The sequence below is a fragment of the Mastomys coucha genome, unplaced genomic scaffold, assembly GCF_008632895.1.
Source record: "Mastomys coucha isolate ucsf_1 unplaced genomic scaffold, UCSF_Mcou_1 pScaffold22, whole genome shotgun sequence".
Lineage (NCBI taxonomy): Eukaryota > Metazoa > Chordata > Mammalia > Rodentia > Muridae > Mastomys > Mastomys coucha.
Genome location: NW_022196905.1, coordinates 117,275,693 through 117,302,612, shown reverse-complemented (window position 1 = coordinate 117,302,612; position 26,920 = coordinate 117,275,693). Strand labels below are relative to the sequence as shown.

General features: G+C 43.8%; 2 protein-coding genes across 31 annotated transcripts in view; both read left to right on the top strand.

The window, feature by feature from the left end:
• Positions 1–16,515, top strand: part of Clip1 (CAP-Gly domain containing linker protein 1) — a 118,434-nt gene extending 101,919 nt beyond the window's left edge. For 19 of the 30 annotated variants that reach the window (XM_031337834.1, XM_031337840.1, XM_031337843.1 and 16 more), the window contains 8 exons: positions 3,296–3,348; positions 7,782–7,802; positions 10,499–10,616; positions 10,705–10,852; positions 11,386–11,435; positions 12,552–12,557; positions 14,155–14,279; positions 14,767–16,515. In XM_031337834.1, the coding sequence (XP_031193694.1) occupies positions 3,296–3,348; positions 7,782–7,802; positions 10,499–10,616; positions 10,705–10,852; positions 11,386–11,435; positions 12,552–12,557; positions 14,155–14,279; positions 14,767–14,992 (747 nt within the window). In that variant the 3' untranslated portion in view covers positions 14,993–16,515. The remainder of the gene's footprint in view (positions 1–3,295; positions 3,349–7,781; positions 7,803–10,498; positions 10,617–10,704; positions 10,853–11,385; positions 11,436–12,551; positions 12,558–14,154; positions 14,280–14,766) is intronic. The other 11 variants (XM_031337836.1, XM_031337854.1, XM_031337851.1 and 8 more) reach the window with 3 other exon arrangements.
• Positions 16,516–20,749: 4,234 nt separating this feature from the next.
• Vps33a (VPS33A core subunit of CORVET and HOPS complexes) overlaps positions 20,750–26,920 on the top strand; it is a 29,340-nt gene continuing 23,169 nt past the window's right edge. Inside the window, exons 1-4 of the mRNA XM_031337825.1 lie at positions 20,750–20,929; positions 22,260–22,325; positions 22,803–22,930; positions 24,322–24,508. Coding sequence (XP_031193685.1) covers positions 20,828–20,929; positions 22,260–22,325; positions 22,803–22,930; positions 24,322–24,508 — 483 coding nt within the window. The 5' untranslated portion in view covers positions 20,750–20,827. The remainder of the gene's footprint in view (positions 20,930–22,259; positions 22,326–22,802; positions 22,931–24,321; positions 24,509–26,920) is intronic.

Here is a 26,920-nt window from a genome sequence, read left to right as displayed (position 1 = left end):
GTCCCTGAAGAAGCTGTCTCCTGCCTCTCTGCTCCTAGAAGCTGGCAAACAGTTCTTTCTTGGTTGGGAGGGGCCCCACAGCAGCAGCCCTCTGTCGTCCTCCCGTCCTCCATCCATCTCTGGAAGCACTCAGTCATGAAAGACCTCTGGATCCTTCCCTTCCCTTTTCTAAGAGCAGAAGTCTGTCTGTCTGTGTGTAGGAGGCGAGACGAGAAACTCTCAGACACAGAGGGTGTGTATTGTGCTGTCAAGGTAGAGTTGCTATTTTGGACCTCAGAACACTCCCTTGGAGAAGAGACTGAAATAGCGCAAATGAACCACTTCACTGGGCGAACTGGGGAAAACAAGATTCAGCTTAGATTCTCAGCAGGGGAGTTCGTCCTGTGAGAAGCTGGGCTTCCAAGTGTGCTACTATCTTGCAGAGAGCACCGCCTTCTGACGCATTCATTCACCCTGTGGAGCTACTGAGCACTGTCTCTGTTATAAATTATAGCAGGGAGAAGAGTGCAGAGTGCCACGCCTTGTGCCATTCAGGTGGCCTTACTGAGAATTGGCGTTTGCTCCTGGCCTTCATTTCACCCAAGCCCTGCATCTCAGCAGAAATGATGGGCTGGAAATAAGCAGAACGTCTAGCCTTTGTTTTCCCTGCTCTGCTTCTTGTGCGGTTTTCTTTAGAGCTGTATTTATTTTTATTTTACGTGTATGAGTTTTTCCTGAGTGTATGTCTGCGCAGCATGTGCGTGCAGTGCCTGTGGAGGCCAGGAGGCATTTATTGACTCCTCCGGAACTGGAGTCACAGGCAGTAGCAGCCAGTGCTTTGCCCGGGTGAGCCGTCTCTTACTCCCGCTCTTGATTTTCATAGAAGCTGTTGGATACTTTTCTGGTTTAATGTCCCCAAACTGTGAATATTTGTATACAGCTTTCATTGCCATGTTTTTCTCTTAATATTAACCTTCCAGTTCTTCCTCCAGTTACCTGTATTTTCTTAAGCTTTAATTATGAAAAATGCCAAACATATGCAGAGCATGGACCACCCAATGTAGTGCTCCTGTATTATGTACCATCAGTGATGAGTTCTTTTTTATTTATTTATTTATTATTATAAATAAGTATACCAGGCTGGGCAGTGGTGGTGCACGCCTTTAATCCCAGCACTTGGGAGCCAGAAGCAGGTAGATTTCTGAGTTCGAGGCCAGCCTGGACTACAGAGTGAGTTCCAGGACAGCCACAGCTACACAGAGAAACCCTGTCTCGGACAAAATAAATAAATAAATAAATACACTGCAGCTGTCTTCAGATGCACCAGAAGAGGGCATCAGATCTCACCACGGTTGGTTGTGAGCCACTAGGTGATTGCTTGGATTTGAACTCAGGGCCTTTGGAAGAGCAGGCCCTTATCCACTGAGCAATCTCACCAGCCCCCAGTGTTGAGTTCTTAGCTGCTCTTATTTCAGAAATACTCCACGCTCCTCCTATCCTGAGTAGATTTCTTTTGAGTTGGGGGTCTTTCTGCGTATCCCAGACTGATGTCAGACTCTCTATTTGCCTGCGTCAGTGTCCTGAGTTTGGAGATTATTGGCATAAACTAATATGTTTTAGATACCCTAAATCATTAGATGTGGGTTGTTTTTTATTTTTTGAGACATGATCTTTTGATATAAACTGGTCTCAAGTTCCCAATCCTCATTCCTCTGCCCACTCAGTAAATGCTAGGGCTATGGGTATATGCCATCATCCTTGATTTCCGGGGTATTATTTTAGAGCAAGTTTACAAATTTTTCTTTTCCTTCCCATTTTTTGATTTTGTTTTAGAACTGGTTTATTATATGACCCAGGCTAGATCCTCCCGCCTCAGCCTCCCGAATAAATGGGACTACGGGTATGTACAAATGTGCCTAGCTTATGAAAAACCTTTATCTGAAAAAATTAAGTACTATTATTCCTTGTAAATTAAAGTATTATTTTAAAGTCAGACATATCATACATGTAGCCGGGCATGATGGGACATACCTATGCTTCAGCATTTAGGATGCTGAGTTTAAGATAAGCCTAGGCTTAATAGCAAGATCTTATCTGAAAAAATTGAATAGATTTTGTTTATCAAGGAGGTTTCTTTAAATAATCAGTCACTACTTCATCCCTGAAAAATTCCTTATCTTACTCTAGTTCTATAGTTTTGACATTAGTGCTAAGCCATATAAATGGAATCAAAGCAGTATAGAACCTTATCTGTAATTATAGTAAATTTAAATGGGTTAAAATACTCCAACTAAAAGAAGTGTTGGTTTTTTAAAGTATAATTTAACTATGTGCTGTCTACAAGAGACAAAAGTTCACATTCAGAGACACAGGCAGGTGAAAGTAAGAGAGTACAAGATAATATATCAGGCACATAGCAACCACAGGCTCCAGAACAGCCAGGGCTACACAGAGCAGCCCTGTCTCAAAACAAACAAACAAACAAATAAATAAAAATGGCCATCGTGGCTTATTTCTGTACAACAGCAGCAAGTATTTTTACCTGCTGAGACATGTCACTGACCCTTGTTTGTGATCTTTTATGGAATAATAATACCAGGATTTTATAATAAAATGAAAGAACTGCAGAGACTTTTTTCCTGTAACCACTGTGTTTTATAGGTGGCAAGGGTCTTTGCTGGGTATGTGTGGACTCAGTGGATGAGTCACAGGAGCTCTGCAGAGAACAGCTAGCTTCTTTCTTGACTGCTGCAAGTTCTCGACACTGACCCCTGTGACCTAAATAAAGCACCCAGGACGCTAATGTTCATCATTCAGTAGGCATTTACTGAAAGCCTGGTGTACACTGTGTAGAGCTGGGTGTGACAACCTTAGCCCATATCCCCGTACTCTGGAGCTGGGAGCTGGAGGACAAAGAGTTCAAAACCATTGTTGGCTATCTAGCAAACTCTGGTCCAGCCTGGACTACATGAACCTCTGTGTTTAAAAAGGAGCTGGATATGGTTAGACACACCTTTAATTCTAACAGCTGAGAGGCACGGCCTGTATGGTGAGTTCCAGTCTAGCAAGAGTTACATGATGAGACCCTGTCTCAAAAACACTGTTATATTATGTTCAAAGTGCTATGGTTTAATATTCTCAGGTTTATCCAGAAGGGGTAAGCTACCAGATCTAAGCCATATTTAAAGCTACTCTCTTGGTGGTGACTTCTTGCTAAGTTCACAGAGAGAAAAGCAGTCGCACCGTCTGAAGGAGCAGTGGGTCTGTCTGCAGAATGTTCTCAACTGAAATAACTCTTTTTGGTTTTGTTTTTCAGCTGGAAGAAGAACGATCTGTACTCAATAATCAGTTGTTAGAAATGAAAAAGAGGTAGGCGCTCTATATGTTTATTGATGTATGTGTTTAACAAGGAAAGCTTCAGAATGTGGTGTGTGTGCTAACTTGTGGAAAACAGTCAACATCTTATATTCAGAAAATGACGTTATGGTATTTTAGTGTTCGCAATTAGCAGGTTATGAAGGCCCATTTGTGCAAATTTCAGATATTTAAAATTTTAAGCCATTTTCAATTGCATGTACTCAGAAGAACTCTAAATTCAGATTGCTTCGTACTAATGCTACTGCTCAGCCTTAGAAATGAACAATATGACAATTGCATATATATTAATCACTTTAGATATAAATACTGATTCACTTATGGGAAAGTTTGATTTTTTAATAGTAATACTTTGTATTTATTAATATATCATCTCTCCATAATACTATATAACGTCCCAGGTACTTTTGAGTAGAGATAAATGTGGTTCCTAGAAATTAAATATTTACTCCAGGTCTGGGTAGGATATGCCTATAATTCTAGCACTCAGGAGGCTGAGACTGGAGGATCAAAAATTTAAATCCAACCTGTACTATATAGCAAAATCCTGCTTTAAAAAATAAAATGGGGGCTGAAGAGATGTCTCAGCAGTTAAGAGCACTGACTGCTCTTCCAAAGGTCCTGAGTTCAATTCCCAGCAACCACATGGTGGCTCACAACCCTCCGTCATGAGATCTGCCCTCTTCTGGTGTGTCTGAAGACAGCTACAGTGTACTTACATATAATAAATAAATAAATGTTTAAAAATAAAATAAAAGCCAGGAATAGTGGTGCATACTTTTAATCCTAGCACTCTGTAGGAAGAAGCAGGTGGATCTCTGATTTTGGGGCCAGCCTGGTCTACAGAGTGAGTTCCAGAATAGCCAGAACTACACAGAGAAACCCTGTCTCAAACAACAATAACAACAACACAAAACCTAAAATAAAAAGGAAAGAAACGAATGCACCAAAGTCTGATGCTTATACACTCCCATGGTCTTTGCTCTGAGGCACGCAGTTATGCCTGGGGTGGTTCTGTGCGTCCCTGAAGCTAAAGGCATGTAGACTAGACAGTAGTCCATCTTGCTTCAGAATTTTCAACAGATGTGGATCACAAGAGCAACAGAGACTTCAGTGCACAGGAAGTGGAAGCAGGAGGGTAAAGAGTTCAAGGTCGTCCTGTTACTTGCAAATTCAAGGCTAGTGTGGGCTACATGAGACAAAAACACAAAAATTGCCAGGCACAGGACTTTAACTCAGTGCTTGGGAAACAGAGGCAGGAAGATCTCTGAGAGTTCAAGGCCAGCCTGGTCTACAAAGAGAGTTTCAGGCCAGCCAAGCTATATAGTGACACCCTGTCATTCATAAATAAAATAAATAAATAGATGGCTAATTAAATAATTAAAATAAAGTAGGAATAAGGATGTAACTCAGCAGTCCAGAGCTTACTTAACACGTATGAGCTTCTGTGTTTGTCCCCTCTCCAAAACCAAACAACCAAACCCTCTGTGAGCCGGGAGGGGAGAGAATCAGTAGTTCAAGCTCACCCTCAGGTGCAGACTATATGAGACCCTGTGTTTTAAAGGAAGAAAAGAAGTTTAGCCTATCCCAAAATGTTCTCATGCTCTTAGCAAGAGCAGAGGAGGCTTGCTGGCCCCATTGATGTCTGATAGATGTGATTCACTCTTGGGAATTCAAGGTTTTATTCGGCCTACAAAGCATTTGGATTGCACAGTGTGGACTGCTGTATTTTGGAGGAGACGAGGTCTTTGTCCAGGGGAAGCCTTTCCTTCTCTCTGGTTTTAATTAAGAAGTACTTAGATTCCTCTGAGTTTCTCTGAGGTCTTTTCACCCTAGAACACACAGGTGTCACACTCTGGTCAGGCATCTGCAAACAGAACAATAATGAGGCCTTGTTCCTACAGGTTTCTCAGAAGGGGCAAGTGAATGAAAATGGGCTGATGTTAGCATTTCATCTCTTTACATTTACACATGCTCTCTAATTCACAAATCCTTGTAATCTCAAATGTCCCAGTGGAGGCTATGGTGGGGCATGCATTGTTTAATGATGAAGCAGAATCCCCCAGACCAAAACTTTGCTAAGAACTCAGGCTGATGAAGGATAGGTGGAGGCTTGAGGCCTGGAATGTTGGGTTTTTGTGTTCAGTTCTCCATGTACCTTTAGCCTCTTATTTATTACTGATTTTTAGAAGATTTTATACTTTATAAGTTCTTTCTTATCATGTGATTGACTAAATTATATGTTTAGCAAAGTGTCTCTCAAAAATTATTGCAAATTTAAGCCAAGCCCAATAGCTACTGGGGAGGCTGAGGTGAGAGGGTCACAAATTCAAGGACAACCCTACAGTGAGATCTGTCTCAAAAAGTAAAAGTACTAGAAGGTCTACACATGATCAGACACTTGCCAGCATGCATGAAGTGCTAGTTTCAATCTCCCACCTCCAAAACTAGATCGTTAGGATGACAGCTGCTAATTTTGATGAACAAAGTGAAAGTGAAAAAGTTTTAAATTTAGTTTCTGTATTTAAACTGATTTTCTTTTGCTAATCACCCCTCATGGACATTTGTTTCTATTATGGAAGACTGAACTTGAGTGTATTTTAAAATAGCAACAATTTAGACCCTTAAATGCCTCCCAAATGTCAGTTTAGGGATTCCTTTGTAGATGTCCACTTGTGATGGTTAGCTATATCTACTCTGTATAGAGGACTAAAGATTTTATATGATTGTGTTATAAATACCTTCCAAATTCTTAAGTGAACTTCCTTTGTTGATGCAAGAGTCAACAGCCATGTGGATGGTTTAATTTAGAAGCGAAAGCAGAGAATGACCACATTCCTCGTGGTCATGATGAGGACTTGCATTCCTCATGTCATGATGAGGGCTTGCAGGATTCCCATGGCAGGCGAAGCGCTCGGTCGCTGAGGTGTGAGCTCTAGCTCTAGCTCAGCATGCCCTCCAGCCTAGCTGGTGTAAGGTCCTGGGTTCCATACGCACCTGACCCTAGGACAAGACTTCCATGGGATCTGAGGATCTCAAAGCTGCCCTGGCCTAATGAATAAAGTTAAACTGTAAACTAAGGGCTGGTGAGATGGTGGCTTAGTAGGTAAGAGCACTTGCCACCAAACCTGATAGCCTGAGTTCAAGCCTCCAGACCCGCATAGTATAGAAGGAAAGACCTGATTCTAGAAAGTTGTTCTTGATTTCCACACACTTGTGCCAAAGTGTGCACATACACAATATATACATGTATACATACATACATACGCACACATACACAAAAACAAGTAAATAAAATAACTTTAAAAATAAATTGTAAACCAAGCATGGTAGAATATGACTGCAATCCCAGCACTTGGGAGGTAGAGTTAGGAGGAGCAGAAGTTCAAGGTCATCTTCAACTATACATCAAGTTTAAGGCTACGTAAGACTGTTGTAAAAAAAAATCAATAGTGTTTGCTTTGGGGTTTTGGTATCTATAAACACTGCATTGCAGGTAATATGTACTGAAGGTTTTTCTCTGAATTTAAAACTATAATCATTTGCAAAACTGGGTGACAGTTGGGCACACATCTTTAAGAACAGGTTCCAGCCACTAATCCCAACACTAAGGTGGCAGAGGCAGGAGGATCTTTGAGTTCAAGTCAGCCTGTTCTACACGGTGAGTTTCAGGCCTGTCAGGATTACATAGTAAGATTTTGTCCTAACCAAAACAAACAAGAGGAGAGGGAGTTAGAAGACAGGTTCTAGGGATCTAACTCATAAGGCAGAGTTATGTAGCTGCTGGAACAGGAGGAATGTGCTCTTCCATCGCTGCCCAAGCTGATATACCTTGGGGAACTACCTTGGCTCCCTTTTTGCTCTGGGCTTTTTAATGTCAAAGAAGGGACAAAGTTTTCTCCATGGATTTATGGGGGTCTAAATTCACTTTGGTGGTACAGAATGCCAGCCCTTGAGGAATGCCATTACTGCCTCCCCTTCTGAAGCTGCCCAGCCCGTTGCTCACTGTGGGTTGTAACTGTCTGACTGTCTCCAAGCTTGCGCTACTTCCCAATGCTCATCTCACCCTCTCTTTTCCCTTTCCTACTCTTGCTTCCTTTGCTATATCTGTGTGTCTTTCATGGTAAGACTAAAGAAAGTCTATCCACGTTATAATAAATAAACCTCATATATTTTTAGTAAACCAAATTGTTGTATATATTTTTTGGCTGCCTTTGTCCCTCTGTGTCTTGCTTTTGTTTTGTAAAATATGCTCAGCAGTACACACACACACACACACACACACACACACACACACACACACACACCACACCACACTTCTTTTTGATATCAGCAAAGAACTTGGGTGCAAATTTAATTCTCCTTATTGTATTTGCATTTCTCTTCATGTTTCTAATATTTGGTTCTTATTATCTTGCATTTTAAAGCTTGCCCAGTAACACTTTAAGGTATTTGCTTCACTACTGGACTTTATTTCTTATGTAAGTAGTAAGAAAAGAATCTGAGCGATGTATTCCCACGGGGGATGGGACAAGAGTTTCTGGCCCTGATGCCTTCTTTCATACTGTTAGCTTCCTTTCTTGGTATTGGTAGTTTGAGCAATCCCTTCTAGCCAACATGGCTTAAACTAGAAGTTTGCTTCTCATACATCAGTAATGTTGGCATAGATGTTTTCATTCAGCCCCTCTTGGTTTGTACAGAGGAATTAGGGCATAGAAATTGCTTAAGAATTGCCTAGGAAGCCATCACTGAAGATCTGTCACAGATGAACTGCCAAGCCTGTGTGCCCTGCCATCTGGTAGACCTCCTCCTTTCTTTCTTCCTTTTTCTCTTCATTTTCTTAACATTTAGTGTGTGTGTGTGTGTGTGTGTGTGTGTGTGTGTGTGTGTGTGAGTGAGTGCTCGTGCGCTCACATATGTGTGTAAAGGGATCCTTATTCCACATGGATTCTCAGGGTCAAACTCAAATCATCAGGCTTGGTGGCAGTAACTTCACCACTGAGCCATCTCTTTCCTCAGCATGTGTCCTTTGGTTGATTTGTATAGGAAATATCCTGACTCCATCTTCTTAGCAAACTGTGTGGCTTGGGGTTGTGTAGGCAGGATAAGCACAGAGTCGGGTTGGCGGCCCTTCTGCCTCTACTGGTGACTGACTCTTCCTCCAATACTGAGTACCATGGCATCTTAGCCAGTTAGGTCTTTGGGCATTCAGCGAACTCCAGTCCTGCTAATTTTTAGTTAAAACCTTTAAACTTATGTTTTTCAAATCCGAGTGGCAGTTAAAATAAGTGAAGTGCCAGAATTCATTTTTACAATAGAGCAAAATACCAAATATGCTTCAGAAAAATTCAGTGAGCCCAAATTCCCTGTGTCTGTGGGTCGCACCAAGCTCTAGAGCCTTACTTTACGTTGCAGAAATACCTGTTTGCCCCTCTGCTTCAGGAGCCCCGCTGTTTGCCCCTCTACTTCAGGAGCCCCGCTGTAATTCAAACCCGCGTTTCCTAGCACACACTCAGGACCGTAGGGACACCAGTGCCCCCTCCTTCCCAGTGTCACCAATTCAAAACACGTCGGTGAAGTCTCAGATTCTTTTCTTACTACACGTCATTCTGGAGTGTAAAAGTGTAAGCCACACAAGGAGATAAATACAACACGTTTATTTTCATCTTTGTGTAGAATTTCAGTTTATCATAAACCATGAGAATTTTGTAATTCATGTGCCGGATACCTTGGGTCTCACTAACTAGCCATACCTCTGCCATCTCTAACTTGGACCTCCATTTTCTATTCCTCGAGTCAATTTACAACAGAGTAAATGGCACTTGCTCTGCATTCACTCACCTGCTTCCCATAGAACTGGCAGTGACCTGATTGCATTGACACAGGGTCTGAGATTGTGTGACCTGAGCGCTAGCCCGAGACGCTTTCCTCTTATTTTATTCTTCCCTAAAGTAATTTAGTGACACAAAGTCTGTCACATAAGAAAATTTTATTTTAAAGGTGAGTTTCAGGTTTCTAGAAGAGTTGTAAAGGTTTTACAGCCAGTTCCGTTTCCTTAGCCAGCTGCCCTGCTGTAAACATGTCACAGAGCCACAAGGTCACCACTACCCAGCTCTCTGGTTTTCCATCACAGTCACTTTCCTCATCAGGATCCAAGCTAGGAAGTAGCATTGTATGTGTGCGGTTCTGTCTCCTTAGTCTCTTCTGATCGGTGACAGTCCCTCACCAAGGATGACCTCAGCCTGTTTGTAGTTCACAGCACAACTTTAAATACACCCACACCTCACACATGCACACATGTGCTGCTCTCCTTTGGGGCTGACTCCTTGTGTCTTGCCCAGCCTCCATGTGTCCTCACCCCAAACCCCCCATCCTTTCCTCTTGCAACCCCAGGCTCCCCAGTGGACAGTTGTATTTTTTCCAAAGGCCTCTCGCTCCCTCTAGTGAGCCAGCAGAGAACAGGGATACATTCCTGTAGAACTCCTCATGTTCTGTTTCACCTACGAAAAGCCACATTCTCCTCCACTCTGGCCTATCTGCGGTTCAATTATGGAAGCAACCAATGGCCTCTTCAGATTGAAAAGCAATTAACTTCCAGTTTGAATAATAAAAATCTTTGCTACTGTTTTAGCTCACACAATCTTAAAAACACAACCTCTGAACTTGCTAAAACATTACTGAATGAAATTAGTGAGAACCAATGGATATTTCCAGCATAAAACTGCTCTGCATGACATCTGTATAATTGCTTTGCATGTACGTATTTTAATTGTCATTGCTTGGTAATTATTTATTCCAGAAGTAACAATATTCAACTATATACTTGGCTATGGTTTTTTGGGGGGGGGGCAACAATTTTTTTTTTTAAATCTACATCTCCCAAATGTATTAACTTGTCTCTTTGAGTTCAAATGGACACAATGACATGCAGGTTCTGCATGCCTGTGCATATAAACCTTTTCTCTCGGGCACAGTAAGTAACATCTACAGGCATAACAGCCTCAATCCCCTGCAGCTTCCCTCTTACACCTCTCTCTTTTTTTTAACAATAACTGAAGTCACTCTCAAGTCTGTTCTGGAACAGCTGCTTGCTGACCACTGCCCCAGTTGATCTCTGGACCTGTTTAACCCTCTGGTTTTTTAGAGAGTCCGAGTACAGAAGAGACGCTGATGAAGAGAAAGCTTCCTTGCAGAAATCCATCAGCCTCACCAGTGCCTTACTCACAGAGAAGGACGCGGAGCTGGAGAAGCTGAGGAATGAGGTAGGGTGCCCTGGGGGCATAGCGGGTCCCACCGCTGCTGACACGCTCTGCCCCTCCTCCTGGCCTGAGCCCAGCATCTGTGTTGCAGGTCACAGTGCTCAGGGGAGAAAACGCCTCTGCTAAGTCCCTGCATTCAGTTGTGCAGACATTGGAGTCTGATAAAGTGAAGCTTGAGCTCAAGGTCAAAAACTTGGAACTTCAACTCAAGGAGAACAAGAGGCAGCTCAGCAGCTCAGGTAAAAGGATGCCCGCGTGGTGCCCCTCCTCATCCCGCTCTCCTCCCATGGCTGCCTGGTTCCTCCTTCAGGGAGCTTCTCCCAGTAGAGGTACCCTTCCCATCTGCTGCCCGGCTCCCCTGCCCCCACCTCTCCCAACACTTAGTCACAAGTGTGCTTGGTGTTGTTGTCTCATGCTGTGTGACTGTGACAACACATGTAGGACAGTCCATGACAGCTACCATCAAACAAGCAAAGCACAAGGCCTCAAACTGCAAAGCATCGAGGAGAACAGAGAATCACCTTGGTGGGAGAAGCTAGAGTGTAGCCATAAACATCAGGCACTAGTACCTCTAGGTGGCCATATTGAGAGATGGCCCTGAAGGGACAGGGCCAGCATCTTTGAGACCCAGTAGCAGCCAGAGAGCAGGCAGGGACTTAGCCCCTCTTTCAGCCGGTCACTGCAGCAGCAAGTAATGGGCTTGACATGTTTTCCAGTGCTCCTTCTGATTGCTCTCGTCTCTGATTGCTCTTCTTCTTGTTTTAAACACAAGGTAATACTGATGCTCAGGCAGAAGAGGATGAGAGAGCCCAGGAAAGTCAGGTAATGCTCTTCTCTTAGTGCTTCTGCTGTCTGCCCATTTCCCAGAGTCACTAGGTATCTTGAGAGTATAATGCTGAGCATTAAAATGTACGTAGTAAAAAGCCTTCTGGTCTCCGCGGCTCATTTCCCACATGCTGACACTCCTGCTCCGTGTCTTACCTGTTGCAGACATCTTGGGGTTTGGGTTTTTGTAGCTGTGGTGTGTAACAGCACACCCTATAGCTCTGGTTCTTGGAAAGCTGAGGTGGGAGGATCAGTGGAGCCATGGAGTCTGAGATCAGCCCGTGTGACACAAGCGCCCTGCCTCGCTCGCAACCACACGCCAGTACTTTAAGTTTTGCCTTTTTGTTTTTTGTTTTCCAAGACTCGGTTTCTGTGTGTAGCCCTGGCTGTCCTGGAACTCACTCTGTAGACCAGGCTGGCCTCAGACTCAGAAATCCACCTGCCTCTGCCTCCCAAATGCAGGGACTAAAGATGTGTCCACTACCACCTGATTTTTTTTTTTCTTTTTTGAGACACAGGGTTTTATGCAGCCGCAATTGGCCCCGAACTTTGCTTCTGTTGCCCTGCCTCCCATTACTGAATCACAGTTGCGCAGCACCACCACAGCTGCCTCCTCGTAGCTGTCTTCAGACACAGCAGAAGACGGCATCAGATCCCATTACAGATGGTTGTGAGCCACCATGTGGTTACTGGGAATTGAACTCAGAACTTCTGGAAGAGCAGTCAGTGCTCTTAACTGCTGAGCCATCTCTCCAGCCTCCATTTAAAAAAAAAAAAAAACAAAAAAACATTAGTAGCATACCACATAAACCATTCTATACTTACCCTTTCTTTAGCCATGTAATATTCCATTATATGGATACACACCATAGTTTAGTCAGTTCCCTTTTGGTGGACAGAACTCTGTGATCTGTCTAAGCCTGTGGGTATATATTAAAAACCAGTGCTGTAAGGAATTCCTTTAAACAGCTTTCAGACTCCAACTGACCCAGAATTAGCTTTGTCTCTTAATGTCTCCCAAGCATAGTATAGAATTAACATTGTTTTTTCTCCCCCTCCCTTTCTGCTTCCATCTGTTTCTGCTGCTGCTGCCAACACTTTCCCTCCCATCAGCAAATGGTTTGTTTTATGCTTCCTACTTTGTGTGCACTTGTGTGTGTGATTGTGTGCCCCTGGAATGGAGCCTTACAGAATGACTTAAAAGATGCAACCTGGAAGTCAGATGTGGGGGCTAGGGAGGAGGCTCAGTGGTTAGCAGCAGTAGTTATTCTTACAGAAGACTAGGTTCAGTTCCCAGCACCCACAAGATGGTCCACAACCATCCTTAACTCCAGTTCCAGAGAATCCAGTAGCCCCTCCTGACCTCCACAGCCACACAGGCACAACACTTATTGTACACTTAAATCTAGAATAAAAAAAAGAAAGTAAGTCAGGTGTGGTAGTATGGTCACATGACCCCAGCATTCAGGAGGCAGAGGCAGGAAGAGCTCTAGTAATGTGGGATAGCTACAGTGTAAGATCCTGTCTTAAAAAAAAGTAAAGAGCTGGGTGGTGGTGGCACACACTTTTAATCCTAGCACTTGGGAGGCAGAGGCAGGCGGATTTCTGAGTTCAAGGCCAGCCTGGTCTACAGAGTGAGTTCCAGGACAGCCAGGGCTACTCAGAGAAACCCTGTCTCAAAAGCCAAAAAAAAAAAAAAAAAAAGGTAAAGAAAGAATGTTCAAGGTGAATTGTGCTTGGGGTTTTGTTTGTTTGAGACAGGGACTAACTATATAGGCCAGGCTAGTTTTAAAGAAACAGACAGCAACCTGGCTCTGCCTCCTGAGTGCGGGGACTATAAAGGTGTACATCATGCCTAACTTAATAGTGAGTCTGAGGCCAGCCTGGCATACTTAGCAAGAATCTATTCAGAAAAAGAAAGAAGAACAGCTAAAGTGTATGTATTGAGAGAGAGAAACTTTTCAATTTACAGAAATGAAACCTTTTACTTTGTAAAAGAGGGAAGAATGTTTTGATTTTAGAATACCCTTAGAAGACATGAAGTGTTCAGGACATGTTACTTTTTGATGGTCATTTTGTTGTCTTTGCTGCCAGCTCTTCTTAGACCAGTGTCCTTCCTGTAGGTGTGGGAACATGTCATATCTCTTCTCATCAGAAAGGGAGCTTGGCCCTCTCTGTTAAGCCCCTATATCTTTTCTGAAGATGCCCCTATACACACACACACACACACACACACACACACACACACACACGAAGGAAAAATAAACCCAGGTATTCAGAAATGTGAGATATTGACTGTGGACAGTATAAAGTGTTTTGTTTTCTTGAGAAATATCAGTAGCATTTCACCAGTCCACAGATTAGTGATTTAAGTGTAATGTCATTTGTCTGAATGACAAGTGAAGTTTACCCATGTATAGCTACAAAGACTCAATGACATGAATTTAAAGTGTCTTTTGATACAAAATAGTTTCTTTGTAGCAAACACTGAGGGATGGAGAATGGAAGTAAGAAACCTCCTTGCCTCACTAGCTGTGATCTCCCACTAGCTGCAGTTCACCCCACTCTCTCAGCACCCCTGTCCCTTGGGCCTGCTGTGATGCGTTTGCAGCTGTAGTGTGAGCACATCCTTCCCCACTCCTAGATACCGCAGCTGTGAGGGGCTTAGATGTTCACATAGCTCACTGCTTCTTTTTTCTTTCAAAAAAAAAATTAGATTGATTTCCTCAATTCGGTAATCGTGGACCTTCAAAGAAAGAATCAAGACCTCAAGATGAAGGTGGAGATGATGTCTGAAGCTGCGCTCAACGGCAACGGGGATGATCTGAACAGTTATGACAGGTATGACAGCGCAGTCCATCGGAAGAGACTGTCAACGGTCAGGGTCTCCAACAGCTGTCAGAAAGAATTGGTGGCTGTGTGGCCACTTTGTCAGAACAAGCCACCATGCATCTGGACCACCCAGAATGACAAGTGCAGAGGCCCACGCTTATCTTATTTGACTTATTTTGTATATATGAGTATGTTGCTGGCATGTATATATGAGCACCACATGTATGCTTGGTGCCCTTGGAGGCCAGAAGAGGGCATCAGATGTTGTGGAACTGGAGTTACAGATGGTTCTGTGCCTCTTATGGGTGCTGGGTCCTCTGTTGGTAACCACTGAGCCATCCTACAGCCTAGCCTGCACATTTTATAAAGGTTTGTTCTAGAAGCTGCTAGCTGTGGCTATTCTTAGTCCCTATGCATTTAAAAGTTCTCTAGGAGTGCTGTCACCTCCTGGATTCCTTTTGACCACCTTTCTGGTCTTCTGTGTTGACATTTGTAGTGATGACCAGGAGAAGCAGTCCAAGAAGAAACCCCGCCTCTTCTGTGACATTTGTGACTGCTTTGACCTCCACGATACTGAGGACTGCCCCACCCAGGCACAGATGTCGGAAGACCCTCCCCATTCCACTCACCACGGCAGCCGGAGTGAGGAGCGGCCGTACTGTGAGATCTGTGAGATGTTTGGGCACTGGGCAACCAACTGCAATGACGACGAGACCTTCTGAGGAAGCCGGGCGGGCAGGATGGCCTTCCCAGATGCCCCCTCAGCAGCTCTCCACCAGCATTGTGTGTGCAACTTCAGAAGAGCTCCTTATTTTTTGACCCCTGTTAACAAATCTGAGAAAATATTTTGATCTTCAACACGTTTCCCTTTCATTTCCCCTCGTAAGTTAAAATAATAAATATTTGGTAGGTAGGCTTGCACTTCCATCCTTGTTTTCTGGATTTTTAAGGTTTAAGACATTGTACCAGGTGCAGTTACTTTTTGTTCCTAGAGAAACACTCTGGGACAAGCTGGACCCTGGCAGCATCTTATTTAAGAAACTTTAAATTATGCCGTTAACTCTCATATTTGCACTAAAATGTTTCCTGGCTACGTCTGTATATTTAGGTTGTTGTTGTTACACTTTGACACTGGAATGAGTTGCAAAAAACAAAAACAAAAACAAAGAAAAAAAACCTGTGCCACTTTGCGATTTCATGTGCTCTTTTAAATACTCTTATTCCTAAACACACAAGCTCTGTGCACTACCTGCTCTCAGGAGTGCCTCTTGCAGGCTTGACAGTATTTAGGTGTGATTATAAATCATGAAACAGGTAAAAGGGACGGGAAAGCCCCAAACTGCTGTGGGGACATTTTCTAATCTATATGCTGCACCCATGGACCGACAGTGGTGTTTTCTTTGTTGGTTTTACATAATTTCAACCTCTATATATTATATGTATATATATATTTTTAAAGAATCTATATTTTGGGAAAAAAGTATATACAATGTGTCTTCTTTTCAGATTTTTTTACCTTTATGAAAAAGAAAACACCTAAAACTCATCAGGATGTGACTGACTGGGCAGAGATGGGCTTTGCGCTGCTCTCTGTGGTCACAGCCATCGTCTTTGTCTTCATGTTGTTTCTTAGCCAGATCTGAGTAGATCATATGGTCTCCGGCTCTTTGGTTGTGTTTCCCTTCTTTAGCAGATACCCCAGCAGCGAACTAAGGCACTCTTAAGACAGCTAAGATAATTAACTGATCTACAACCCTCCTTTATACATTTGTGGGGTTTGTGTATTTGGTTTTTTACTGTATTTTTAATGAATGTATGATGAGAAATTCAATATGAATAATTTTGAATTTTCTTATCACAAAAAGATAAAACAAAGGACCTCAACCAACTGAAGATTTGATCAGCCAGTCTGAGTCTGTCTTCACTTGAATGTCTTTGAGAATATGTAAAAAGGAATCACACGCATCTCCATGCGGTGTGCAGGATAAGAACTTCTGTCATTGTATATAAGCCTTTGCCATGTTCCCCCTTAAGATTATCCACTGTGCTTGATGAGTGAACAGTCAACGAATCTGTTGCCAGTTGGCATTTTGGGCTAATAAAAGTATAGGAATTATTTCACAAACAAAGTATGTAAAGCAGTATTATAATCTGAGTTCTGTATCTACTTTAATAAATGTTTCCGGTCTTTTTGGGTTCTTTGTTTGGTTTTGCCAGTGATAGTAAACACATATTATTCTTAGGATTAATTGTCATGTTTTTTTCTTCAAGTAGGACTTCCCTTAGATTCCAAAGGCAATCCCTTCCTCCCTATACCACAGAGCCACCATGTCTGTCCCCAAATAGCTCCTTCCACTTCTATAAAACAAGTTTCTAAACAACTGTAAGAAGTTGTGTGTGCAGCTGGACCTTTTGGAGGCAGAGGCAGAAGAGTCAGAAGTTCAAGGCCATCTGTGCCTATAACTTGTAACAACTTGGAGACTAGCCTGAGCTACATAAGACCATGTCTAAAAGAGAGCAGAGAAACAAGGTGTGGTGGCTCACACCTTTAATCCCAGAACTTGGGAGGCAAAGGCAGGAGGATCTCTGTAAGTTCCAGGACAGCCTGGTCTATGAAGGGGAGTTCTTGGTCTACAAAGGGAGTTCCAGGATAGCCAGGGCTACACAGAGGAACTCTGTCTTAAAAAACAGAGATGGGGGGAGGGGAGGAGAGGGAGAGAGGGAGAGAGAGGAGAGAGAGCGAGAGCAAGGACAGGTATATCTTAAAATTATTGATAGGATTGCTTAGAATAATATTAACAATTGGGTGGTGATGGCACACTCCTTTGATCCCAGCACCCAAGAGGCAGAGGCAGATAGATCTCTGAATTCAAGGCTAGCCTGATCTACAGAAGGAATGCCAGTGCTACACAGAAAAACCCTGTCTCTGAAAACAAAAAGTCAGCAAGAGCTGGATAGATACTTCAGTGATGCATGCAGTGCTTACCCAGCATGCACAGAGCCCTGGGTTCAGTCCTCAGCACCACACATTTGGGAAGGATGCTGTCAATCACTGAAAGTTCTGTAAATATGGAAAAGCTAAGGAACTAGATGTGGTGGCGAATATCTAATTCCTGTGTTGGGAAGGTGGAGGTAGGAGGATCATAGAAGGAGGTCTTCTTTGGCTGTATAGCAAGTTTGAGGATAACCTGGGATACATGAAAGAGAATTTGTTTGGAAATAAAAGAAGCTGTGGAGATAACTCAGTCAGGACTATCCCAGAATCCACAAAGTGGAGCATAGTGACACACCTGTAATTCCAGCACAGAGGGAGATAGACCCCTGGGGCCTTCCTAGGCCAGCTGGCTTAACCAACTTGGCAAGTTTTGAGCCAGCAAAAGAATTTTACAAAGGTGGATGGCAACTTAGAAATGACGTCTGAGGTCCTCTGGCCTGAGCATGCACCTGCATGTACACCAGGCACATAAATACCAGGCACTAGAAGTCTTTAACTTCTGTTCAGTGTTGCTGGAAAGATGGGAATTGACAGGGACCTGGAGTGCGGAGGGGACAGCTGGAGACCTGTTATCCTGACAGTTGGGAAACTGAGGCAGGTAGATTGACTGCCAGGAGTTCAAGGCCAGCCTGGCTCATATGATGAGACCCTGCCTCAAGGTGGGGCAGGGTGTACAAAGCTTGAAACTGGTTCCAACCCAACAGAGGGAGAGTGTCCTAGAAGACTGCGCAACTTCTGGACAAGCTCTTGGAAGGATCCTAAACATCTGAGTGACTTCAGGAACCATCAACAACCAATTCTGTTCCCACCAGAACATGAAATATGTCTTTCACCTTTCAAGCTATATAATTTTTGTTGTTTAGTTGTTTGCAGGATTTCTTCGTATAGTTCTGTAGATCAGGATAGCCTCAAACTTTATTTTTTAAAAGAAAAAAAAAATAAATGAAGCCACGTGTGGCAAGGCATCTGTCACTCCAGTACTTTGGAGGGGGATCAAGAACTCAAGGTCATCCTCAGCCACATAGTGAGTTCACTCCCAGCATGGACTACTGAGCATGCACCTGTTAGAAGCTGGAAAAGAAGAGGAAGAGAAATAACTGGTATCTTACCTCAAAGCATTTTGTGAATCATTCAAAAATTAAATATATTGGATCATCTACTACTTTATCACAGCATATTTAAAAAGAAAAAGGTGTCATTGGGAATGACAGGGTCGGGGGTGAGGGCAGATATTCTACACTCCATAGTGTAAAAAGGAATCTGCACATATGAGTCATTGCTAGCACATATGAGTCATCTGCACATATAAGTATTGACAGGTACTATCAATAGCTTGCTTGCTTGGAGTTAATTTTTCGGATGGCCTTGGAGGAACACTGTCGGCTCCAGCATCCACGTGATAAGAGGTTAATGTGATTGACCACCTGACCAGAGGGATGACACTGAGCTCTCAGTTAGCTGCCCTGTGCACCCCTACCTCCATCCCCTACCCTTGCATCATCCTTTCAGGTCACTAGCTCTCTGAACACAGCAAAACTTAAAAGATTCCATTCTTGGTGGGGCTGAGAGGAACTTCCGTGGTTGAGCATTTGCTGTTCTTCCAGAGGACTGCTATTGGTTTCTCAGCAACCATGCAACAACTCACAACTGGCTATAAGTAGTTCCAGGGGATCTGATGCCTCTGGCCTCTGAGGGTGCCTGCACTCATGTGCACAAACTCACATGCAGACAAACACAAAAGTACACTTTTTAAAAATATTTATGTATTTATTTTATATATATGAGTACACCATTGCTCTCTTCAGACACACCAGAAGAGGACATCAGATCCCATTACAGATGGTTGTGAGCCACCATGTGGTTGCTGGGAATTGAACTCAGGACCTCTGGAAGAACAGTCAGTGCTCTTAACCACTGAGCCATCTCTCCAGCCCCAAAGTACACTTTTTAAAAAGATTTATTTTGTGTATGTGAGTACACTGTGGCTCTCTTCAGACTCACCTGGAGGGGGGCATCAGGTCCCATTACAGATGGTTGTGAACCACCGTGTGGTTGCTGGGAATTGAACTCAGGACTTCTGAAAGAGCAGTCAGTACTCTTAACCACTGAGCCATCTCTCCAGCCCCTAAAAGTAAGTTTTTAATAATTTATTCTTGTCTCTTTTTATTGGCTTTTATGAGAGCCGGAAACATAAGCTTCACTATTCTGGTTTCAGCAATGTATGATTCCGTTTATTTAGTTTTTCAGTGATTGGGGTCAAACCAAAGACCTTACAAGTCCTAGCAAGCACCATACCATTGAGCTATATCCCCAGACTTTGACTTTGAGATAAGGCCTTACTTTGTAGACCACACAGGTTCACAACTTACTCTCCTCCTCTTCTACCTCCCAAGTGCTGGGATTATAGGCCTGTGCTACTCTGTCTCTAGTAATCCACAACTCTTTAGAAACTCTCAAAACTATTAGGTTCTCTACCTAACTAGTTGAGTGCTCGTCTTTGAATATCTACTAAATGATTGCTTTCCCACACAGTTGTTTAAAAACAAAACAAAACAAAACAAAAAAAATTGTAAATAATACCCTGCAGCAGGCTATTATTCCCAACTTTAGTATTATTGACTTGAGGTGATTCACTTGGGCGATTGTGGCGATTGGAGAGCTGTCATAATGGTCAAGAATACCCACTGCCCTTGCAGAGCCCCTGGATTTGACAAAATGCTCTTACACATAAAATAAGTAAATTTAAAATAACGTGTGTGTGTGTGTGTGTGTGTGTGTGTGTGTGTGTGTGTGTGTACAGGAGTCCGTTAAGGTCAGAAGTGGACATTAGAGGATTTGGAATTGGAGTTAAAGGCAGTTTCGAGCTGCCACGTGGACGCTGGAAACCCAAATCTGTTTCTCTGGAAGAGCGGTGTGTTTCCACTAAGCCATCTCTCTCTTCTATTTTTAAAAATGTGTTTGCCTGAATGTCCATATCAACACTGTGTGCTGTGTCCTCTTAGGCTGGAAAGGGGCGCTAGATCCTCTGGAACCAGAGTTACAGATGATCATGAGCTACCATGTGGATGTCGGGGACCTGATCCTCTGGAAAACAGCAAGTGCTTTTAAACTGCTGAACCATCTCTCCAGTCCACTTAGTGTTTGTTTATGTGGAGACAGGTCTCACTGTGTAGCTCTGGTTGTCCTGGAGCTCGCTATGTTAACCAGGCTGGCCTCGAACTCAGAAATCCGCCTGCCTCTGCCTCCCAAGTGCTGGGATTAAAGGCGTGCGCCATGACCGCCCAGCAGGGTGGTGCTTTTAAACGTGACAAATAACATCTAATTTCCATCCATGTTTTCAGTGCCCACCGTTCCTAGGCACCGTGTATGTGTGTGTGTGTGGGGGGGAAATGTACGGGAAGGGGCGGGGTCAAGGGATCCTCCTCGCATGCGCACTAGGACCTTGAAGGAACAGCGCTGGAATCCACCTTTCGGGTTAAACGAGCGTCAGCGACTCGGATCACGTGAACGGCCCGCCACGTGACCCAGGCGGTGTCTGGGGAAACGCGGGTGGTTGGGCTAGATGGCGGCGCACCTTTCCTACGGGCGAGTGAACCTGAACGTGCTGCGCGAGGCGGTTCGTCGGGAGCTGCGCGAGTTTCTGGACAAGTGCGCTGGGAGCAAGGTGAGGGACGGGGCCCGTCGCCGCCATGCCTGGCTGGGAGGAGCTGTGCGAGGACCTGGGGGCGAGCAGGCCTCCGCTCAGTGACAGCAGAGCCGGTTCCCGGCCCCCTGGCTCCGAGCTCCCCCATCTGCGAGACTATAGTCCCTTCCAGTCTGGAAGCACCCACGCCCGTAGCCCTCGGCACACAGGTTGTGAAAGAGGAACTGTCATTTCAAACTTTAACTTGGTCTTCAACATGGATCATTTTGTCTATTAAAGCACCCAGCTTGGAAGGGAGGAGCGCTGGATCGGGTACTTCATAGAATTTCCTTCCTTCCTTTTTTCCTCTCATTGTTAGTTTGAGACAGGGTATCGCTGTGTAGTCCTGGCTGGCCTCGAACTCACTGAGATCCACCTGCCACTGCCTCTGAGTGCTGGAATTAAGGAGTGTGCACGGCTCTCCATTTTATTTTTGAGCCACTTCATGGCAGTATAAGCTGCTCCTGCCAGCTCTCCTCCTTTCCCTTGCCTCTGGCATTACAGGCATGAGCCATGGTTTGCTGTAAGGTTTTCTTTTAAGCATTTTTCCTCTCTATTCTGAGGTTTATTAATTATACCCCATCCCCCTACAGGGAATGGGAAGATCTGGAGAGATAAACAAAACTGGAGAGATAAACAAAACAAAACAAAACAATCTGGAGAGATAAACAAAACTGACACTTTAAGAATCAGCTTGGGAACTATAGCTCCAACTAAGGTGGTTGCTTGCTGCCATTGAGTAAGAAAGGCAGATTATTAAATCACAGGGGGCCTATATTAAACCGAAAATGATGTCGAAATCAGATGTGTGGACCAGTATTTTGACTGTGGTATTGTATTACAGGTTTACAAAGTGTTTCTCCTGGAAGAAGCAGGGGTCTCTGATGCCAGTATCATCAAATTTCCCCCTGTGTGAAAGATTGTTTTCGACCCTTAGGCTATGATGTGACCAGAGCCTGTAAAAATCCTAACTCCAAATTTTAGGAGAATATTCCTTGGATCTGGAAAGGTGGCTTAGAGGTGAAGCGGGAGTGTAGCTAGCTCTTCTTCCAGAGGAGCCCAGTTCAGTTCCCGGCACCTACAGATAACCACTTGTAACTCCAGAGCCTTGGAAATTGGATGGGTCTGGCCTCTGAAGGGAACTGCACCCACATGCACAGACCCAAGCACAGACATATACAACTACACAGAATTAAAATAAAGTGAGGGTGGAGCAGGGAAGAATAAACCTTATAAAAATATATTCTTCCTGATTATAACTGCCATTTCTTTTGTGGTTGCTGAATTTCTGAGTGTTTCTCTCCTCCTACAGGCGATAGTGTGGGATGAATATTTAACAGGACCGTTTGGACTGATTGCACAGTACTCACTACTAAAGGTAATCTGCCATATGAGATGTGTTCAAGAATTAATAGTTAATCGAACTTAGTGCTAGTAATGGGATTCTGACATATCTTCCTGAATAATCACTTGCAAAGCTATCCGAGTTGTACAAACACTGGTATTAATACCTGATTAACGTTCGGCATAGAGGGTGCTGCTCAGCAGTAGTCGGCTTGCCCAGTGTATGTATGAGATGCTGAAATTGATGTCTGGCTCGACACTGGGGTGGGAGTATGTGGGGGGGGGGGAACAGAAACAAAATCGTTTTGCACATAAGCACTGTCTTGTGTGACTATGCCGTGGTGCCTTTGCCAGTATGCTGTGTCAGAATGGTTGGCCTGCGGATGCAGAAACAACGGCTTTATCTTGCAGCTTGGTCCTTCATGTGTTTGGTTGGGACTGTGAATTACTTACAGATCTGAAGAAGACAGAGTTCAGGATTTTTACCAGTCTTTTGTGTGTGCTTCCCTAGGAGCATGAAGTGGAAAAAATGTTCACCCTTAAAGGAAATCGTTTGCCAGCAGCTGATGTCAAGAATATCATTTTTTTGGTCAGACCCAGGCTAGAATTGATGGATATAATTGCTGAGAATGTACTCAGGTACCTAAGAGTTTTGTGGTTCAAAAGACTTTGGGCTTTAAAAGTTTTTTGTTTGTTTGTTTTACATTTGTTTGTTTACTTATTTATTTTGGAGGAATAGTGTGAACCTTTGTGGAGGTCAGAAAACAACTGGTAGGAGTGGTTTCTGTCCTCCCATGGAGGTTCCAGAGATTGGATGCAGGTTACTAAGTTTGGTGTAAGTGCTTTCCCCTGCTGAACTCTTCCTGCCCAATTGTCTTTATAAAGACTTTAATGTTCCGAGTACCTTCACTCAGAACACCCTCTTGTCAGAGTGTTACATGGCCATCATTTGTAAGAGTGGGACCAGACTTGGCAGAATGTTAGGGGCAGGGTGGGAGACTTGTGATAGGGCTCTGATTAGCTTGAGGGAAATAACTTCACTCTCTGAGGATGACTAGAACTTCCAACCTGTGTCAGCAGAGAGAAGCCTGCCTGAAAAACACCACACGAAAACCTCCAATGGCTATTGTTTTCAAAATGCCAGCTGTAGTCTGCTTGAATTTCATAAGCAAACAAGTAAGAACTGTGGAATTAAGTGAGTGAATGTGGAGTCCACTCTATAAAGGAAGCCCTCTGGTATAGTTGATTGATGAGGCCCCTGAAAACTTCGACTTCATATGGCTGTTCTTGGAAGTCCACGAACGAGACTAGGAAACGGGAGTTCTCCTTTTTTGTTGTTGTTGTTGTTTTTTGGGGGGGGAGGGGATTTTCGAGACAGGGTTTCTCTGTGTAACCCTGGCTGTCCTGGAAATCACTCTGTAGGCTGGCCTCGAACTCAGAAATCCTCCTGCCTCTGAAGTGCTGGGATTAAAGGTGTGCTCGCCACCACTGCCTGGCTGGGGAGTTCTCATTTTAATAAAAGACTGTTGTGTTAAATTGGTTTGTTTAAAGAGGCATTTGTTTTCAAAAAACATAGATGTGCTGTTGTAAGATCTGGTTTTGGTGTGTGTGTATCTGTCTGTTATGTGATGTGATTTCTAGAATCAAAGTTTTGTTAACAATTTAGGTCTGAGCGTCTGGCTTTTTTTTTTTTTTTTTAAGATTTATTTATTTTTGTTTTATGTGAATGAACATTTGCCTGAATATATGTATATGTGCCTTTGGAGGTCAGAAGAGGTTGCTGGATACCCGGAACTGAAATTTAGACAGTTGTGAGTTGCCATGTGGGTGCTGGGAACCCACTGCTATCCTCTGGAAGAGCAGAAAGTGCTCTTAACCTCTGAGCCATCCCTGCAGCCCCTTGAGAGTCTGTCTTTATCGTTTACGTAAGCAGTGTTTGTTTGGTGCCTGCCATATTGTAGGGATGCATAAGAAGAGCAACCTCTGACCATAAGGTGCATATAAGCTAATTGTGGTCACTTCCTTTGCAGTGAGGACAGGCGTGGTCCTACCAGGGATTTCCATATTTTGTTTGTGCCCCGCCGGAGCCTGTTGTGTGAGCAGAGGCTGAAGGACCTGGGGGTTTTGGGATCCTTTATTCACCGAGAGGAATACAGCTTAGATCTTATTCCATTTGATGGGGACCTCTTATCCATGGAGTCAGAGGGGGCCTTTAAAGTAAGTGTGACATTTTCCTTTTTTTTTTAAATTTATTATTTATTTATTATAAGTAGACTGTAGCTGTCTTCAGACACACCAGAAGAGGGCGTCAGATCTCATTACAGGTGGTTGTGAGCCACCATGTGGTTGCTGGAATTTGAACTCAGGACCTTTGGAAGAGCAGTCAGTGCTCTTACCTTCTGAGCCATCTGGACAGCTCCTTGACATTTTCTTTTTTTTTTTTAGTTTTTTCTAGACAGGGTGTCTTAGTCAGGGTTTCTATTCCTGCACAAACATCATGACCAAGAAGCAAGTTGGGGAGGAAAGGGTTTATTTATTCAGCTTACACTTCCACACTGCTGTTCATCACTAAAGGAAGTTAGGACTAGAACTCAGACAGGTCAGGAAGCAGGAGCTGATGCAGAGGCCATGGAGGGATGTTCCTTATTCTCTTGCTTCCCCTAGCTTGCTCAGCTTGCTCTCTTATAGAACCCAAGACTTCCAGCCCAGGGATGGCACCACCCACAAGGGGCCCTACCCCCTTGATCACTAATTGAGAAAATGCCCCACAGCTGGATCTCATGGAGGCACTTCCCCAACTGAAGCTCCCTTCTCTGTGATAACTCCAGCCTGTGTCCGGTTGGCACACAAAACCAGCCAGTACACAGGGTTTCTCTGTGTAGCCCTGGCTGTCCTGGAACTCATTCTGTAGACCAGGCTGGCCTCGAACTCAGAAATCCACCTGCCTCTGCCTCCCGAGTGCTGGCCAGCAAACTTTGATGTTGTTGGGTTCACTGCTAGAAGTGTCATGCTGCTACTTCCGTTCGCATCTGTGGTCTATGGAGGGGAAGCCCGTGTGCACTCCTGTCAGATTCGTTCTCTTGGCCAGATTGCTTGCTCATGGTTTTCTGTCTAGTTCTCCTCTTTCTCCTTCTCTTCCCTTTGTGTGTATATGTCATTTGTGTGTGCAAAAGAGGATGCCCAAACTGTCACTCTCCACCTAATTCCCTTGAGACAGGGTGGTCAACAGCTTCAGACACCTTCTCATCTGCTTCCTCAGCTCTGGAGTTACACAAGTACACCACACACCTCTCTCTCTCTCTCTCTCTCTCTTTCTCTCTCGTGTATGTGTGTGTGTGTGTGTGTGTGTGTGTGTGTGTGTGTGTGTGTGTGAATTTGAACCCTGGTACTTCATTTACACAGCAAGAGCTCCCAACCACTGACCTTTCTTTCCAGACAACTCCATCTCACTCTAGCCCCACTTTTTAAAGGCGTGGCCTTGTTCTGTAGTCTGTAGTCGCCTCCCTTGCCATCCTTGGATCATGGGAACACTGGCTTCCATTCCGTTTGTTTGTTTATTTATTTTTAATATCTTGTCTAATATTTATTCCCAGGTATAGTGTATTTGAATCAAATCTATTTTGCTATTTTAGGACACGGTCTCACATAGCCCAGGTTAGCCTTGAACCCCTGGTCCTTCTGTTTCTAATTTTCAGTGTGGAAGTGCAGATGTCTTATCACCACACCTGCCTAGCTCCCAGATTTTATTTTCCAGGAATTCGTTATATAATATGTTAGCTCTAATGTCATCCAAACACTGTAAACTTCACTCCTTTTTGTTTAATTTTTAAGGATTTTTGTTTATTTTTTATTCTTTTTGTGGTTGCTATTTTATGTGTATTGGTATTTTGTCTGCATGTGTATATATGCACCACAAGTGTTGCTGCACATTTATGTGTGCACAAGTGTTTCTGCACGTGTATGTGTACACAAGTGTCTGGTGTCCACAGAGACCAGAAGCAGGGTCAGAGTTACACATGATGGTGAGCTCCTGCGTGGGTATTAGGAATTGAACCCAGGTCCTCCAGAAAAGTGTCAGTCCTCTTAGCCACTGAGAAGTCTCTCCAGTACCACACTCACCCCTTCAAAGTCTTCAGTTACACACCTATGGTTCCACCATTTGGGAAGCTGAGGTAGAATAATTGGAAGGGTGAGGCCAGCCTGACCACCATAGGGAAACCTCAAAAAATAAAACAAACAAACAAGCAAATATCAAATAAAATATAATTAAAACAGCAATTTGAAAGTTTTGTAATGGTTGAACACAGTGGTCTATGCTTTTGATCTCAATACTCAGGAGACAGATACGGAGACAGACAGATACAGGTGCCTGTTCTGTATAGTGAATCCCAGGATATCCAGGAGTTCATAGTGAGACCCTGTCTCAACCCTGCCCTAACCGCTGCTCTCCCCATTTTATAAATGTAAGTCATTTATATAGTAATCTTTTTTTTAATTAGAAAGGGCAGAGTGACGAAGAGGCCACTTTCCCTGTATCTCAGACCTCTTTGTAGAAGTTATAATGAGCCGGGCGGTGGTGGCACATGCCTTTAATCCCAGCACTTGGGAGGCAGAGGCAGGCAGATTTCT